At 32.9% G+C, this 14,069-nt stretch overlaps 1 protein-coding gene across 5 annotated transcripts in view; it reads left to right on the top strand.

The window, feature by feature from the left end:
* TMEM161B (transmembrane protein 161B) overlaps positions 1 to 14,069 on the top strand; it is a 63,557-nt gene that overhangs the window by 17,281 nt on the left and 32,207 nt on the right. For 3 of the 5 annotated variants that reach the window (XM_039875021.1, XM_039875022.1, XM_039875025.1), the window contains 3 exons: positions 459 to 562; positions 11,679 to 11,762; positions 13,820 to 13,917. In XM_039875021.1, the coding sequence (XP_039730955.1) occupies positions 459 to 562; positions 11,679 to 11,762; positions 13,820 to 13,917 (286 nt within the window). Of the gene's footprint in view, positions 1 to 458; positions 563 to 10,599; positions 10,756 to 11,678; positions 11,763 to 13,819; positions 13,918 to 14,069 lie in introns of those variants that run through there. The other 2 variants (XM_039875023.1, XM_039875024.1) reach the window with 2 other exon arrangements.

Raw genomic sequence — 14,069 nt, 5'->3', positions numbered from 1 at the left:
TTGTTGAAGGCCCACCCATTGGAAGTTGGTAACAGCATGAGTTAAAATTTCTTTTCTAGTGACTTTCAGGCCATCACAGTTCTGCCATCACACTTAATATAATTAATACTCTTTAATCATTCACTACCACCCTAGAATTAAAAAATAGGCATACTGCTTTTAAAGCTTGCCAAGTTAGTGTTTTATGTATGTTGAATAGAGTAAATTTGGAGAAGGCTGAAAAAAATCACTACTTTCACTTCATTATGATACTCAAATGATAGAAGGCATTTCTTGGGAGTAGATTTTGAATGTGTATGCTAATTCATTTAACTTGTTCACATGGATGTTAACCTTGGGTAACTTGTAGAAGGGATTATAAAATGAGATTGCATGTTTTAAGTTTAAACCTATGTGGTCTGCAATGCCTAAATTCATTCGTTGTTAAACTTGTTGGTTTCTTTTTTTTTTTTACACAGGGTGTGATAGGTATACAGTTGGTCGTTACAATGGTGATGGCCAGTGTCATGCAGAAAATTATACCTCACTATTCTCTTGCTCAATGGCTACTCTGTAATGGCAGGTAAGTCAAGGATAGTCTGATTGTGACTGGCACTTTCAAATCTCTGTTTAGTTTACCAGGCTGGTTAACTTCATAGAGAGTTAAGCACTAATTCCTGTTTTCTAAAAATATGACAGAAGAATGCTATAAGAAATATCTAGCTTCCTTATTATTCTTGAGATATTAGTAGTTTTCTTTCTTTCTTTTTTTTTTTTTTTTTTATCTATTTAGCACAAAGATAATAGGATCATGCCCAAGAATTCTGTACACCCCCTTCTCTGTCCTCTTTTGTCCATGGCCACTGAAAATAGCACATAACTTTTCTATTACCTTTTTAAAAAGTTGGTCAAAAAGAGGATGAGATTATAAATTATAAATTGAATTGCTTAACTATTTTCACCATTGTTGGAAAAAAATGACTCAAAGAATGTGTGCTATTATTGGTGACTTGGTTTAGAGTTTATTATGAGTTAAGGGGTTCTTTGTTTTAATGCAAATAATTTTAAACTTTAATTTAGTAAGTAGGGGGTAGAGTTATTTTGTAGGATTTTACTTTTGTCTACTGCACTATAGCTTACTACTATCCCAACCCCTTCATAAAGATAAAAAACCCCTTTATCTTGCTGAAATTTGTACAGTAAAAAAATAAAAGTAAAGAAAAATATAGGAGACATAATAAGACAAAAGCAGGAAAACTCTGCACACAGAAATACATGCCAAAATCCTGTGTAATTATAAAAGGTAAGTTGTAGATTTGGTGCCATGATTATAGTTTTATTCCAATTATTCATCTTCAATAAATAATAAAATTCTGTTATTGATTTGTATGTCTCTTTTGTTCAGATTTTTGAAGTTAGAAAACAATCGATAGCTCTTAACTTCCTATTGATTTCATATACTACAATAATAAACTTTTAGTTAAGGGCCATTCTATCCACAAAGCTTAAATTTCCTCCATAAAACTTATTTTCTAGTTTTAATTATTTATATTCTTCTTCTGTATGCTTTATATTTTTTCCATATCAGTGTTTAAATATAGAAATATACTATTTAGACTGCTTAAAATTTTTTTCTGAACATTGATATTTGTGTATGTAATGTGTGAGAAAACAGCTGTTTGAAAATGTATATTTTATTAGCAAAATAATGACTAAAGTTATAGTAAAGTTGAAAGCCTCTGACAGAGCTATTTATAGGTGAAAAATCAATTATCTATAACTAGTTTTCAACTATATAGGATCATGTCCTATATAAACTTGTTTTACATGTTTTTCAAAAATCCTTTTCCATAGATCATGAAAGGATAAATATCAGCTGGGCAAATTGTCATTAATTCTAAATAGATGGAATCTGAATTAATGAACTAGATAAAAATACACTAAAGAAGCTTATTTTCTTTTGAGAATTGTACATTTGTGTACTCTGTTTATAAGAAGTTTCCAGTGTGACTTCTAGATCTCTTTTGACTTGTAAAGATCTTGACAGTCTTATCCCATTTGTCTATCTATAGGTAGTTTCCATTTTCTTAACATAACTTGCTTTCCATTTGTTTCTATAAAACATTCACAGCTAAAAACTAAAACTTCAGAGATTGAAAACCTGATTCTCTTTTTATTAATATTCAGATAATGTATTTAAAATTTTCACGTTTTTGACAAATATGTTTCATAAATGTACATACAACTAATTTGAGGGGGAGCCCAACCTTTAAAAATAAACATGAAATTTATATTTTTTGATATTCTTGATTTGCTTTTGTAAACAGATTAAATTTAGTGTTAATGTTCTCTTGAATTCCAAATCAGGATCCAAGGGTACTATTTTCTAGTACTCTACTGCTATAGTTATATTTCTTCCCCCATTTTGTTTTGTTTTGTTTTGTTTTGTGTTTTTTAGATTATCTACCTTTCTTTAATGTTAATCCTGAAATTTTTAGACCATAAAGCCACATTCCTAACTCTATTGAATATGATCATTGATTTTACTCTTTTGGGATAATTATTATTTTTACCAACCATTTTGTAATATGAAATGAAACTTTTAATGTTGAGAAAATCTAAAAAAAAAATCTATATATATTGCTCATGTAAACATTTATTGATTAGAAATGACAGTTTGCACTTTAAACCATAATGATGCTGCTGAGATGAAGAAAGAAAAATCTGAAGGCATTCTTTCATCTATAAAATGCTTAAAGTAATTTAAGATTTGGAGCTCATGAGGACTTTTTAAATTTTTAATAGCGTAAGCTGGCTTGAAAGTGACCATATTGAATAGAACTATTCAAGTGAATAGGTGTAGATACCATGATAGGTTAATAATCATGACTCTGGGAGAAGAAACATTTTTTTAGTTTCTGTATTATTTTCTTAATATTTATTCCACTAGTATCATATCTTCAAATTGTGAATAAGTATTAATATTTTTCTTAAAAGTTATGGCTTCTCTTTTTGTACCATATAAATTAATTTCTGTCCATAGTTCTCATCAACCTCTCTGTCTCTTTTGGGAATAGAGGGTTTGAAGTGGTAACTGATTCTGTTATATTGACTTAGAGTAAGCCTGCCATTTTTCTGAAGAGATAAATACCTTGAAGGAGTAAGCAATTTTTGCTTATAAATTAGCAGCCTGGTGATTTTTCATTATAAAAAAGTTGACTCATTTTCTGGCCCTTGTTAAATAACATTTATATACTGCCATTAATATTGTAGCTCTATTTTTTTTTTTTAACAGTATAGTCTTTAGCCTGGTTTAATACTACCTTTACAATGTTATAAAACTTCATCCTGATAGGGTTTTTATTTCTGCTATCTCATTTGGATCTGTATACGCTGAGCTAAGTAGGAGAGGAGATGCATTGGGGTATGTTATGACAGAAATCTCCGTGTCTGACTTTAATAAAAGTTCTCATTAAGTTTCTTCAGACTGGATTGAGGGTCAAATGGAATCAGAGAGGGATTGGGCAGCTCTGCAGGTAGATCCTTCACAAAATGGTGTTTCAAGGATTCAACTATCCTTCAAGTGGTGACTTATGGATTCTAGGCTTCTTTCGCCTAGTGGCTACTCTGTTCATTCTTCTACCTTGGAGTTCTCTGTGACCTTGGCTAGTAAACAGGGGGAGGGGGTGCGGTGCTGCAGATCTATCAGGAGATTCTAGGCGCCAAGCTTAGAAGTAGATGTATCATTTCTACCCACATAAAGGCTAGTGCCCTGTGACTAGTTCAGGCTACCGTGCAAGGGAGACTGGGACATGTAGTTTCATTTTACCTAGGAAGTAAAAACAGGATTGATAAGTGTCTAAGTGATATTGTCTCTATTTTTACAAATGAGAGAACAAGTTGTAACTTTAGTCATGTTCACATACTGAAAAATGAAACAAATCTAGGCCTCTTACCCTGGAAGTCTAGTTGATTTTTGGCTGCTCATCCACTCCAGACCATGTCCTAAAACTGACATACTTGAACAGAGTTTTGAATTTGGTGGAGGCAAACTTTTCTACAACCACTCTGACTTCTTGGCAGTTTCCAGAGTAATTTATTTAAGATTTTCTTTTCTCTACCTTTTTTCCCCCCTAGCTATACTTACTAGTCTTTTAGGAGATGCCCTTCAGGATATAAATAGTATATGGTTTCTTTTTACTTACTGTATTTTAATGGCTTCTCTATGACTGATAGCCACCTTTTATTCTAAATTAAAGTAAAAGGCACATCAACATTGATCTTGATTACCAGAAGCATGCTAAGTATGAAGTAGAGTTTTAAGAAATACCATTTACTGTTCAAATTATAACTCTCGCCTCACCATTTGAGATTAAATTTATTCTGCATTACAAAGTATATTTCGTATTTCTTTCTCCCAGTTCTTTTAATAGAAAAATATTTGTTTTCTAGAAAATATTACTAGTTATCCTTTTTTTTACATGCCTTTTTATCACATTTTGTTGAAGGAGAATTCCTGCTTTAATAAGAGCTTACGTAGCAAGAACTCATCTGTCCATAACTGGTGAGTTCAGCTGTGAAGAATCTAGTTCTCTTGGGTTGCCCTATTTCTTCTTCCATCCCCCAAAGAGAAGAAAAGTGGGAAGTTGGTGTTTCTGTACCTTTTTTGTGTGTACTGCTTTCCCTAACAAACACTTGTTTCAACAGTTGCTCAGATCGCCTAAAGTTAGTTCTTTATCATGTCCAGCATATCACTGATTTGTAGCCAAAGTATTCTCTACTTTCTATTGTAATTAAAGTTCCTTTTTGTTTTGAAGTTTGCTTGGCCCCTCTTTTCATGGAGAGGTAAGTGATAGGTTACATTCTTTGTACATTTGAATAGTGGGGTTTGCATGAGAAGTAGGATTTTGCTTTTTCTCCGTAATAGCTTCCTTGCTGAACCTGCTTTCTATTTTCCTGATTGTTCAGCTCAAACCTTACCCATTTTTCTCTACCCCTTTGCCTCCCTAGACTCTCACTTTGGTCTGCTAATTCCCTTCATATGTCCCTCATTGAAAATACGTTATGGTCAGATTTATTCTGATTTTGCCTCTTCTAATATTGGGTACAGAAGGTGTAACAGCACCTTCATATTCAATTGTTCTAATTCTTTTTGCCTATTCTCATTTGCATGTTGCCTGTTTCATGAATCTGCAAGTTTCTTTTAGTGAGAGAACCATACTATTCAAATGCACAGTAGGTGGGACCTATGATCTAAGGGAAAGATATAAACCTTCAGCTACTACCCTTATGGAATGCCTGAGTCCTCGCTGTCCTTGCGTTAGCTGTTTTAACTTCCAGTTTCAGAATGTCATGATATTCTATTAAAATTTTCAGTAATTAACAGAAGCCTGTATATGTATAACAGACAGTATTTTAGCTACTTGTACTGAAAGGTTTTCAAGTTTTAAGTGGTATTTGTTTTCTATTAAGTTTTTTTTCTTTTTGTCAGAATTATAGAGATTTAGAATGGAGACTAAAGCTATCTTTAGTGACCTATGTTTTATATTCTGAAATAGAGTTTTATATTACTGTTTATGTATTAAAACTTTTTAGCTTGCTCTCAGTACTGAGTTTTTCTGTATTTGTTCATATTCATATTTCCATTTAAAACTTCTGAAATGTTTTCTTCTGACAACTTTTAAAGTGATTTGCTTTAAATGAAACTGCTGCTTAAATTTTTTAACAGTTTGGGTCAATACATTCTATATTTTCTGATACATAGTTTTTTCAGTGCTATTATATAAGAGGTTTATACAAGAAAGTCATTGAAAAATTATTTCAGTTATTTTATGGTGTATAACACTAGGTTGGCTTTATTACCTGAGATACTACTGACAATCTGAACATAAGTGAAAAAAGCCACTGAATAACCAAGGTAAATGTCATAAAATACACTGAAATCAATACACTTAAATGTAAGAGGTTCAGTTTTTTAGTGACATCCCGTTAATACTTACTCTTTATTTACTTATTTGTTTTTCCTATTACAAAAACAATACATATCTATGATGTAGAAAACCATGGCAAATTGAGAAAAAGGAAAAATAAGAGGTAATGGACTGTATTCTCATCAGTGAAAGATAATCAGTGCGTAAATTTCATTGTATTTCCTTCTAATCTTTTCTATTCATATTTTTCCTCATGGTTGTGATTATATTGTATGTGCAATTTTACATTATGTTCCTTTTGCTTAAACACATTAACATAAAGCATTTTTCTCTAATTGTATTTTGGTAACCATTATGAACTGCTACACAGAATCTAAAGGTAAACTTTTGTATCTGTCTTCCAAGGTCATATTAGGCATAATGCAACAGTTATAGGCAGATTGAAATCATTTTTCTGAATTAGACATATTAACTAAAAGTATAAAAGACTAAAAATTGAGACCAGAACTTAAAGTATGTAGAAGATGGGAACCATGTCGTATGGGATCAAACTGTATACAAAGTACTAAACTATTGAAAAAAAAACTGTGCAACTGTACTTCTAGGTTTTGAGTTCATGATCTCAGACCTTAGATGGCCACTCCATGCTGCCTGGAAGTCTTTGTTTGCTTCAGCTCAACTTTTTCAACTCAAATTCTTTTTCTTCAAATGTTACGTGTCCCTGCTTCAGCCTCACTCTAAAGTCTTGAAACCAGAGTCCATTACTCTCATCTTCACACCGCTAAACTCCAACCCTAGCCACACATGCAACCCTTCATTTTTTTTTTTTAAGTTTATGTATTTTAATTTTAACCTGTAAAGGAATTATCCTTTTTAGTCAGGGCCCACTTCCTGCCCTTGTGCTCTGTACCCAGTTCCCTCTAACCACTCAGACTTCGCTTCTTTGGCCATTTCTTCTCTTATGTATTATTATTTGCTTCATTTCTGTTGGATTATTCCTGTCAGCACATACATTCTTTTGAAAAGGCTCTTGCATTGAAGGTAACAACAAAAAGAAAAGTCATAACCCCAGTTGTCTCTCTTCCTCCATTAAAAAAAAAAAAAGCCCCTCTCATATTCATTCCTTAGTTTTTGACTTATTTCCCTGTTTTCCTTTATAGCCAAATTTGTTACATGCATTGTTTCATAAATGGCTTCCTTACTTCCTTATTAACTATTTAGCTTTCTACCATTTTCTTCTTAGGAGATCTTATTAATTCTTATAGATTTAAATACCACAATTATGTAATGACCTCAAGTTACCTCTGAGTTGTAGATTCTAACATATAGTTGCCTCTTGATATTTTCACTTAATGTCTTATAGGTACTTAAAAACTCAGCATGTTTAAATTCTTGATTTCTTCTGTCTCTACTCTCTCGGAAAATGTACCATCTTCTTCAGATTGGAAATGTAGACGTCATCCCCAATTCCTTACTTTTTTTCACTCCCTACCTTTAAGTCCATCAGCAAGACCTGTTGATCAATGATCTCCCTGCTGGTCTTGCCTCCCTTTAATTCACAGAGCAGCAAAAGAGATCTTTAAATGTAACGCATGTTCTTTCTCTTGTTTTAAGACAATTACTTTAGCACAAAATCTAAACTCCATACTATCACCCAGGAGATTTTGTATAATCTCTTCTTATCTCTTCAGCCTCCCTCATATATTTCTTTTTGCACATGGTGCTACTGCCTCTTTGGCCTTTTGGTCACTGCAGTGGTCTATGTTCTTTCATGCTTTTGTGCTTTTGGACATGGTGTTCTCCATGTGGAACACTCTTCCCCACTGTTCTTCTCATCCTTTAGATTGCTGAGTAAATGTCATTTCAAAGAGTTTTCCTAACCTAATACCTAAAGCTTATGTCTCTCATTCATACCACTTTTTTGGTTCTTTTGCACGGTATCCAATTTATGATTTTTTATCGTATTTTTACAGGTTAAATTCTGCCCCAACTGAAATATAAGCATCAAGAGAGCAGGGACATAGGCTTTTTTTGTGTGTGATTCTATCTCTCCATTACCTAGCGGAGTTCTTCACTATTGTGGGCTCCATAAATGATGGATGGACAGATGAGTAACAGATTAGAATTGGCCCTAAAATCACCCAGCATCCTTGAATTCCAACTTTGAATAAATAATTAGTAATGAAGATGACCTGAGTTGTCTGATAAGAAGTGTAATAATAAATGAAATCTACTTCAGAAAAATAGGTCCACTAAATAAGATTAACAAGTGCGAGTACATTTGAAAAGAAAATGCCTCCTAGAAAATGTAAGGGTCTTAAATATTTTATTATTATAGGGCTTTAAAGGTAAAGCCATGTATGTTTCTTATGCTGAGAGTTCTTTTCACTGATTACTTAGTATTTCTCAAAGCTAAACTAATTTTAGTCTTTATAAAATAAGTTATGGCTTAAGTGTTCTTCTAAATGTTAGGTACTCAATTCCCATCATTTGTGGATTCTGTATTTGTTATTTGCCCTCTTGCTAATGTTTACTTATAAAATTTATTAAAATACCACAAAATCCATACTTGCGCGTTCGAGGTTGTTCGTAGAGGTGGTTCATAGATGTATACAGAGTGGTGAAAAATTTGAATGGCCCTATACCCATTTTCCCAGCTGAGACTTTATTGTTTCACCTCTAATATTGTAAACAGGTGTCCTTTGTATTGTCTGTTTAGTGCCACGTTTTTCATAGTTTTGTTTTTAGTTGGTGACTTCACTATTTAAAATGGCCCCCAAGCATAGTGCTGAAGTGCTGTCTGGTGTTCCTAAATGCAAGAAGGCTACAAATATTCACAGAACCCAGGAAAATATAATACTTCTGATTACAATTATTAGATAAGCTTTGTTCAGGCATATATTACAGCGCTTTTCACCTTCAATTTAATAATCAACAATATATATTAAATAAGGCATTTTTAAACAGAAACACACATAAAACAAGGTTATATATTGATCGGTGATGAAAATGTGACCAGAGGCTCACAGGAACCTAATCTTGTATTCCTCTAGGAGGAATGAATGGCTTAGTGTTTGCTGCGACTTTATAGAACGTAACTACCTGAATAATGAGAATTGTCTGTCAGTTAAGATTCTGGACTGCAGTAGAAATTTCAGGAGGTGCCTCCTCACCCATGTTAATTACAGTTGAGGGACTTTTTGGTTAGGATATACATTTGATTGTAAAACCCGTAAACTAAGAGGAGAACTGAATTCATTTTGGTCCAGTGATCCGTTTTCAGTACTTAGTATATACCAGGACCTGTACTAGGTGAAAAATACAAAAACAAGTGAGTTATAAAATCTTTACTTTCAGTTAGGGGAATATTCCATTTCAACTCATCTGATACCAATTGTAATTAAAATTTGACACTATCTGGAGTTAGCACCTCACAGGTTAAAAACAAAGTCCCCCGTAAGACTGCCCAGGCTTCAGAGGCCAGCTGCAGTTCTTGGAATCCCTAGGTCACCCATATTTCTGACAACTGGCTACTGGCTACAAATTAGGGTGTTTTCACAACCCCCTCGGATTCAGTAGTCCGCTAAAATGACTAGAGCTCAGTAAAGTGCAATACTTAATAATTGCAGCTTTATGATAAAGATCGCACATAGGATGAGGCTTGGAAAGGAGCAGAGTTTTCATTTTCTTTGTCTGTGGAGTTAGGGCATGTCACTCTCCAGGCACATAAGTGTGTTGACCCACCAGTAAGTTCCTCTGAGCTTTGGAGTCCAGAGAATTTATGGAATTTTATTAGGTAGGCATGATTGGTCACGTGGGTATCATTGGCTAAATGATTAAACCTAATCCCCAGACACCTCTCCTTCCTGGAGGTCAGGTGGCTGAAAGTTCCAACTTTGATCACATGGTTGATATTTCTGGTGACTAGCTTTCATCTTAAAGCTGTCCTGAGGCACAAATTCTCTCATTAGCATAACAAAGACACCTCCTATGGCTTAGGACATTCCAAGGGCTTTTAAGGCTGTGTTCCAAGAGCTGGGGACAGTGACCAGATATATTCTTTATTATGTCACAGGGAGACTGCCTTAGGAACAGTAAAAGGTAAATGTTGAGTTTGCCGGATGGGGGCATAGGTGTTAACAAGCGAAGAGAAGAATGTATACCAAACGCTAAGGGATGAAACAAAATAAAATGTCACTTAGTCTAGTAGAATGTCATGTCCAAAGGGGAATTGTTGAAGGTGAGTTTGGTGAAGTAGATAGTAGTCAGATCGTGAAACAGGTGGTCACAAACCCTATACACATTTGGGCTTTTTAATATGTATTTTAACTTTAATGGAAATTTTCAAACATATACAAAGTAGACAGAATAATAATAATGAATATGTAGTGAATACAATGAGCTCTTACATACTTATCATAATAGCTAGTGATTGATTTGCTTAATCTATGTTCCTTTGCATCTCTCCCCCACAAATATTCTTAGATATTTCAAGTATATCTTTAAAATACTTGAGCTTTAAAAAAAATTACTATAATCTCATTATTACAGCCAAAAAGTTTGAACAGTAATTTCTTAACATCAAATCTCCAGTCATTACTCAAATTGCTAGTTCTTTGGTGTTTTTAAATACAGCAAATCAGTTGCTAACATTTTTTTTTTAATTGGGATATTTCACTTTAAAAATCTGGATTTTTCATAATTGATAAATTGGAAGGCCTGGCAATACTAGGTTTATGTTTCTCTTTTGTGACAACAAGACCTTGGTCAAAGTCCTTGCCTAACTTGCCTAGTTGCCTCACTCACTGCTTTACCCTGTGAGGAATTTTGGAAAGGTTTTAAACAGGTATGTATCTTGATAATATTTGCATTATGGAAAAATAACTAAATGTAGGAGAGTGTCTAGGGGGAAAGCAAGGAGACCAGTTAGAATCTTGTCATACAGCTAGAGGGGAAGATACACTGAATGAAGGTCTGCGCTAAGGTCCTTCCAGGGGAGCAGGCAAGTTTAGAATTTTAAGAATTAACAGAATTAATGGAAACATGGAGAGGGCACATTGAAGATAAAACTTCAATCTCAAATTTAGGTGGCTGCTAGATAGGAAATTCAGGTGAGACAGGAAAGTAAAACTGAGCATATGGATGCTTGAAAGGAAATAATTGATTTGTTTGGATGTTTTGACTGAGTGGCAGAGATGAATATACTCAGTTGTTGGAACCCTGACAAGGGTTAGATGTAGCTAAGAGTAAAGGATTTGTTAAATAGAACAATTTACTCTAATTCTTACACACATAAAGTTTGAGAATTCTCCAACTAAATTAAAGGAGAGAAAGAAAGGAAAGTGAAGCAAAGACTAATATTTTTGACGATATTCAAAAGGCTCTCTTTTTAAGACATATCAGTTCCTTTTGTGTAAACGAAGGGACGGGTAGAGAATTTGAATGTGCTCCTGCCTGCTTGTCTTAGGGTTTACTCCATTTCCTTTTAATAGTAAGCCTATATCATCTTAATATGTATTAACATTGTTGGTTGTGAGAATTACCTACAGACAGCATTTCAGGGTCTGACATCTCGTAAGTGCTTGGTGTTTGATGGATTTGAATCTGAATTCTTTTAAGGCTTAAGCAATATATGTTTCAGATTAGGGTTTTCACCTGATACTTTCCAGCAGTGTCTTCATAAATAAGAAACTCAATAGCTACTTGTAGATTAAATGAATTATTCTGATGTTTTAATTGCTTTATTTAAAAGGATTCCTTTTTTCTTAGTTTAAGATGGTATCAACATCCTACAGAAGAAGAATTAAGAATTCTTGCAGGAAAGCAGCAAAAAGGGAAAAGCAAAAAAGATAGGTAAGTTATATTGTTGAGCTTGTAAAGTGTTAAATATTTGACGCAATTTATGTAAATACATTTTGTATTTTAAAGGAACATTTACCAATTATGCTATAAACAGTTGATAAATTTGAGATCAAAACCTGTGATCTGAAATAATATTTAATCACCCTTTAAAAAACTTCATGCACAAAAGTAATTATTTTACTTAAGAATGGTCAGTTTTATTCTTCGTGTTTAAATAATGAAAACAAATAGCCATCATATTAAAATTTTGGTGGGGGGCTGATGGGGCAAGACCCATAACCCATGTCTTTACCCTATAAAGTCATTTAAAAATATCAGTTGGTTTGGATTCTTTTCAGGTTTGGCTTCCATTCAGTATTATATCAGGCAAATTCACCTGCTTTTACCTGTGTTTCCTCATGTTTTAAATAAAAGGGATGGGCATTATAACTTCTTGGGTCCAATTCAGCTGCTGAATTTTATTTCAATGTTTAAAGTTTATAAAGAAAACTGTCTGAAAGCTCACCGAATGAACCACAGCAGCTTCATCTGTGAAATAGAAGGACAACATGGTAATTTTGAAAGATCACTCCAACTTTAAAATTTTATATCTCTATTTAAATTGAATTCTCAAGGAAAGTGCTTGTTAATTAGTCTCTCTGAATGAGCCTTAGTTTCTTCAGTTGGGGAAGAATTCTTAGGACCTGAAACTATTATTCTAATATGAAATGTGAGTGACAACAAATCGTCACCAAATTTTAAAAATTCTTTAAATATTAATGGTTATTTGGCATGATATTAGAAATTTGAAAAATTGTCTTTTCTGATCTCGCTACCATTTTCTTTCACTTGTAGTTACAAATAAACCTTGAAGCTCGTTGAAATATTAAGTCCAAACCCTCTTTCTCTGAATTCCAATAGTTATGTCCTTTAATTAAATATTCCTGTTTAATATTGTAATTTCCAAAACACTTTAAAACACAGTTTTATTTAATCCATGCAACATCCTTCTGTATTAGCTGTTAATTTATATTTTACTCATGAATGAAGTTGTTGATAAAAGATATTAAATGAACTGTGCAAGTTCAGGTAACTGCTAAGAGTCAAGATTTTAATCCAAGTAGTTTTTAGTTTCTATGTTTCTTTTTAACTATTCCACCTCTGCCTAGTCATAGCTACCATGTTCAAGATTTGTAAAATTTAGCTATGTAGTATAGTATTTATTTTAATACATTTGAATTCTTATATATCTGTAGTCAGTAATTCTGTTATTTTTACAGTAATTTTTATATGTTGATAATGCTTGACATTTATGAAAAGATGCACTAAATGACACTGTTTCTAGTAGCAATAATTATTTGATTTGTTGACACGAATTAACATTTTTACTGAGGTTTTTCCAGTTTATATTTATTCAAGAATAAATACAGAGTTGTTTCTTGGTATCATAATTAATGTTATTGAAACTTAGTTTATTACTTTCTATATATGTTTATCTTAAAAATTAAATTTGGGAATGATGCATGTATGTGCACCTGAAGAATTCTATTTTCCTCCATCCATGATTTTTAGCAAAAGCAACTCTGAGTTAGCCTTACATGTTTTTGAATTTCTCATACACATACATTTTAATATATTTTTTAACTGATTTGTTTATAGCTACAGGTCTGTTATGTATGTGTTGTGTACATGTATAATTTCAAAGAGAGATACATTTTGTCTCCATTTGCTTTCATTTTTGTACCTATAAGAAAAGATGTTGTCTTTAACTGCAGGAGAGTGGGAGAAATGGGGTAAAATGCTGAGCTAGCAATTAAGATTTTGTTCTGTCACTAATGTAGGTAACTCTTTTTCTGCTAGTATGTACTTTCACATAATACTTTACATCATTTTGTAGTCGCCTTTTAAAAACTACTTTGGAGTACCTGTCCTCCTTTTTGATGAAATATTAGAAATTCTGCTTCTTTTTCACTGTGAAATTCAAAACCTCATTTGTAATTAGTTTAATACAAGCACCTGGATAACAGTGTAGGTAACTTGTTTTTTGTGCATTTGTCTCATTTTTATAGGAAATATAATGGTCACATTGAAAGTAAGCCATTAACCATTCCAAAGGATATTGACCTCCATCTAGAAACAAAGTCAGTTACAGAAGTGGATACTTTAGGTAAGGGAAATCCTGGTAAAGTGTTCTGTAAATATCTGTTTTATATTATATAGTGAAAATATACTTATTTTATCTATTGTGTCTAGGCTTTTTTTTTTTTTTGAATACATTAAGTCCATTATATGGAATATGAACTCTCTCTCAGCTTAGAA

The sequence above is a fragment of the Pteropus medius genome, unplaced genomic scaffold, assembly GCF_902729225.1.
Source record: "Pteropus medius unplaced genomic scaffold, Ma_sr-lr_union100, whole genome shotgun sequence".
In the NCBI taxonomy this organism is placed as follows: Eukaryota; Metazoa; Chordata; class Mammalia; order Chiroptera; family Pteropodidae; genus Pteropus; species Pteropus medius.
This window is presented reverse-complemented; position numbering and strand designations above follow the sequence as displayed.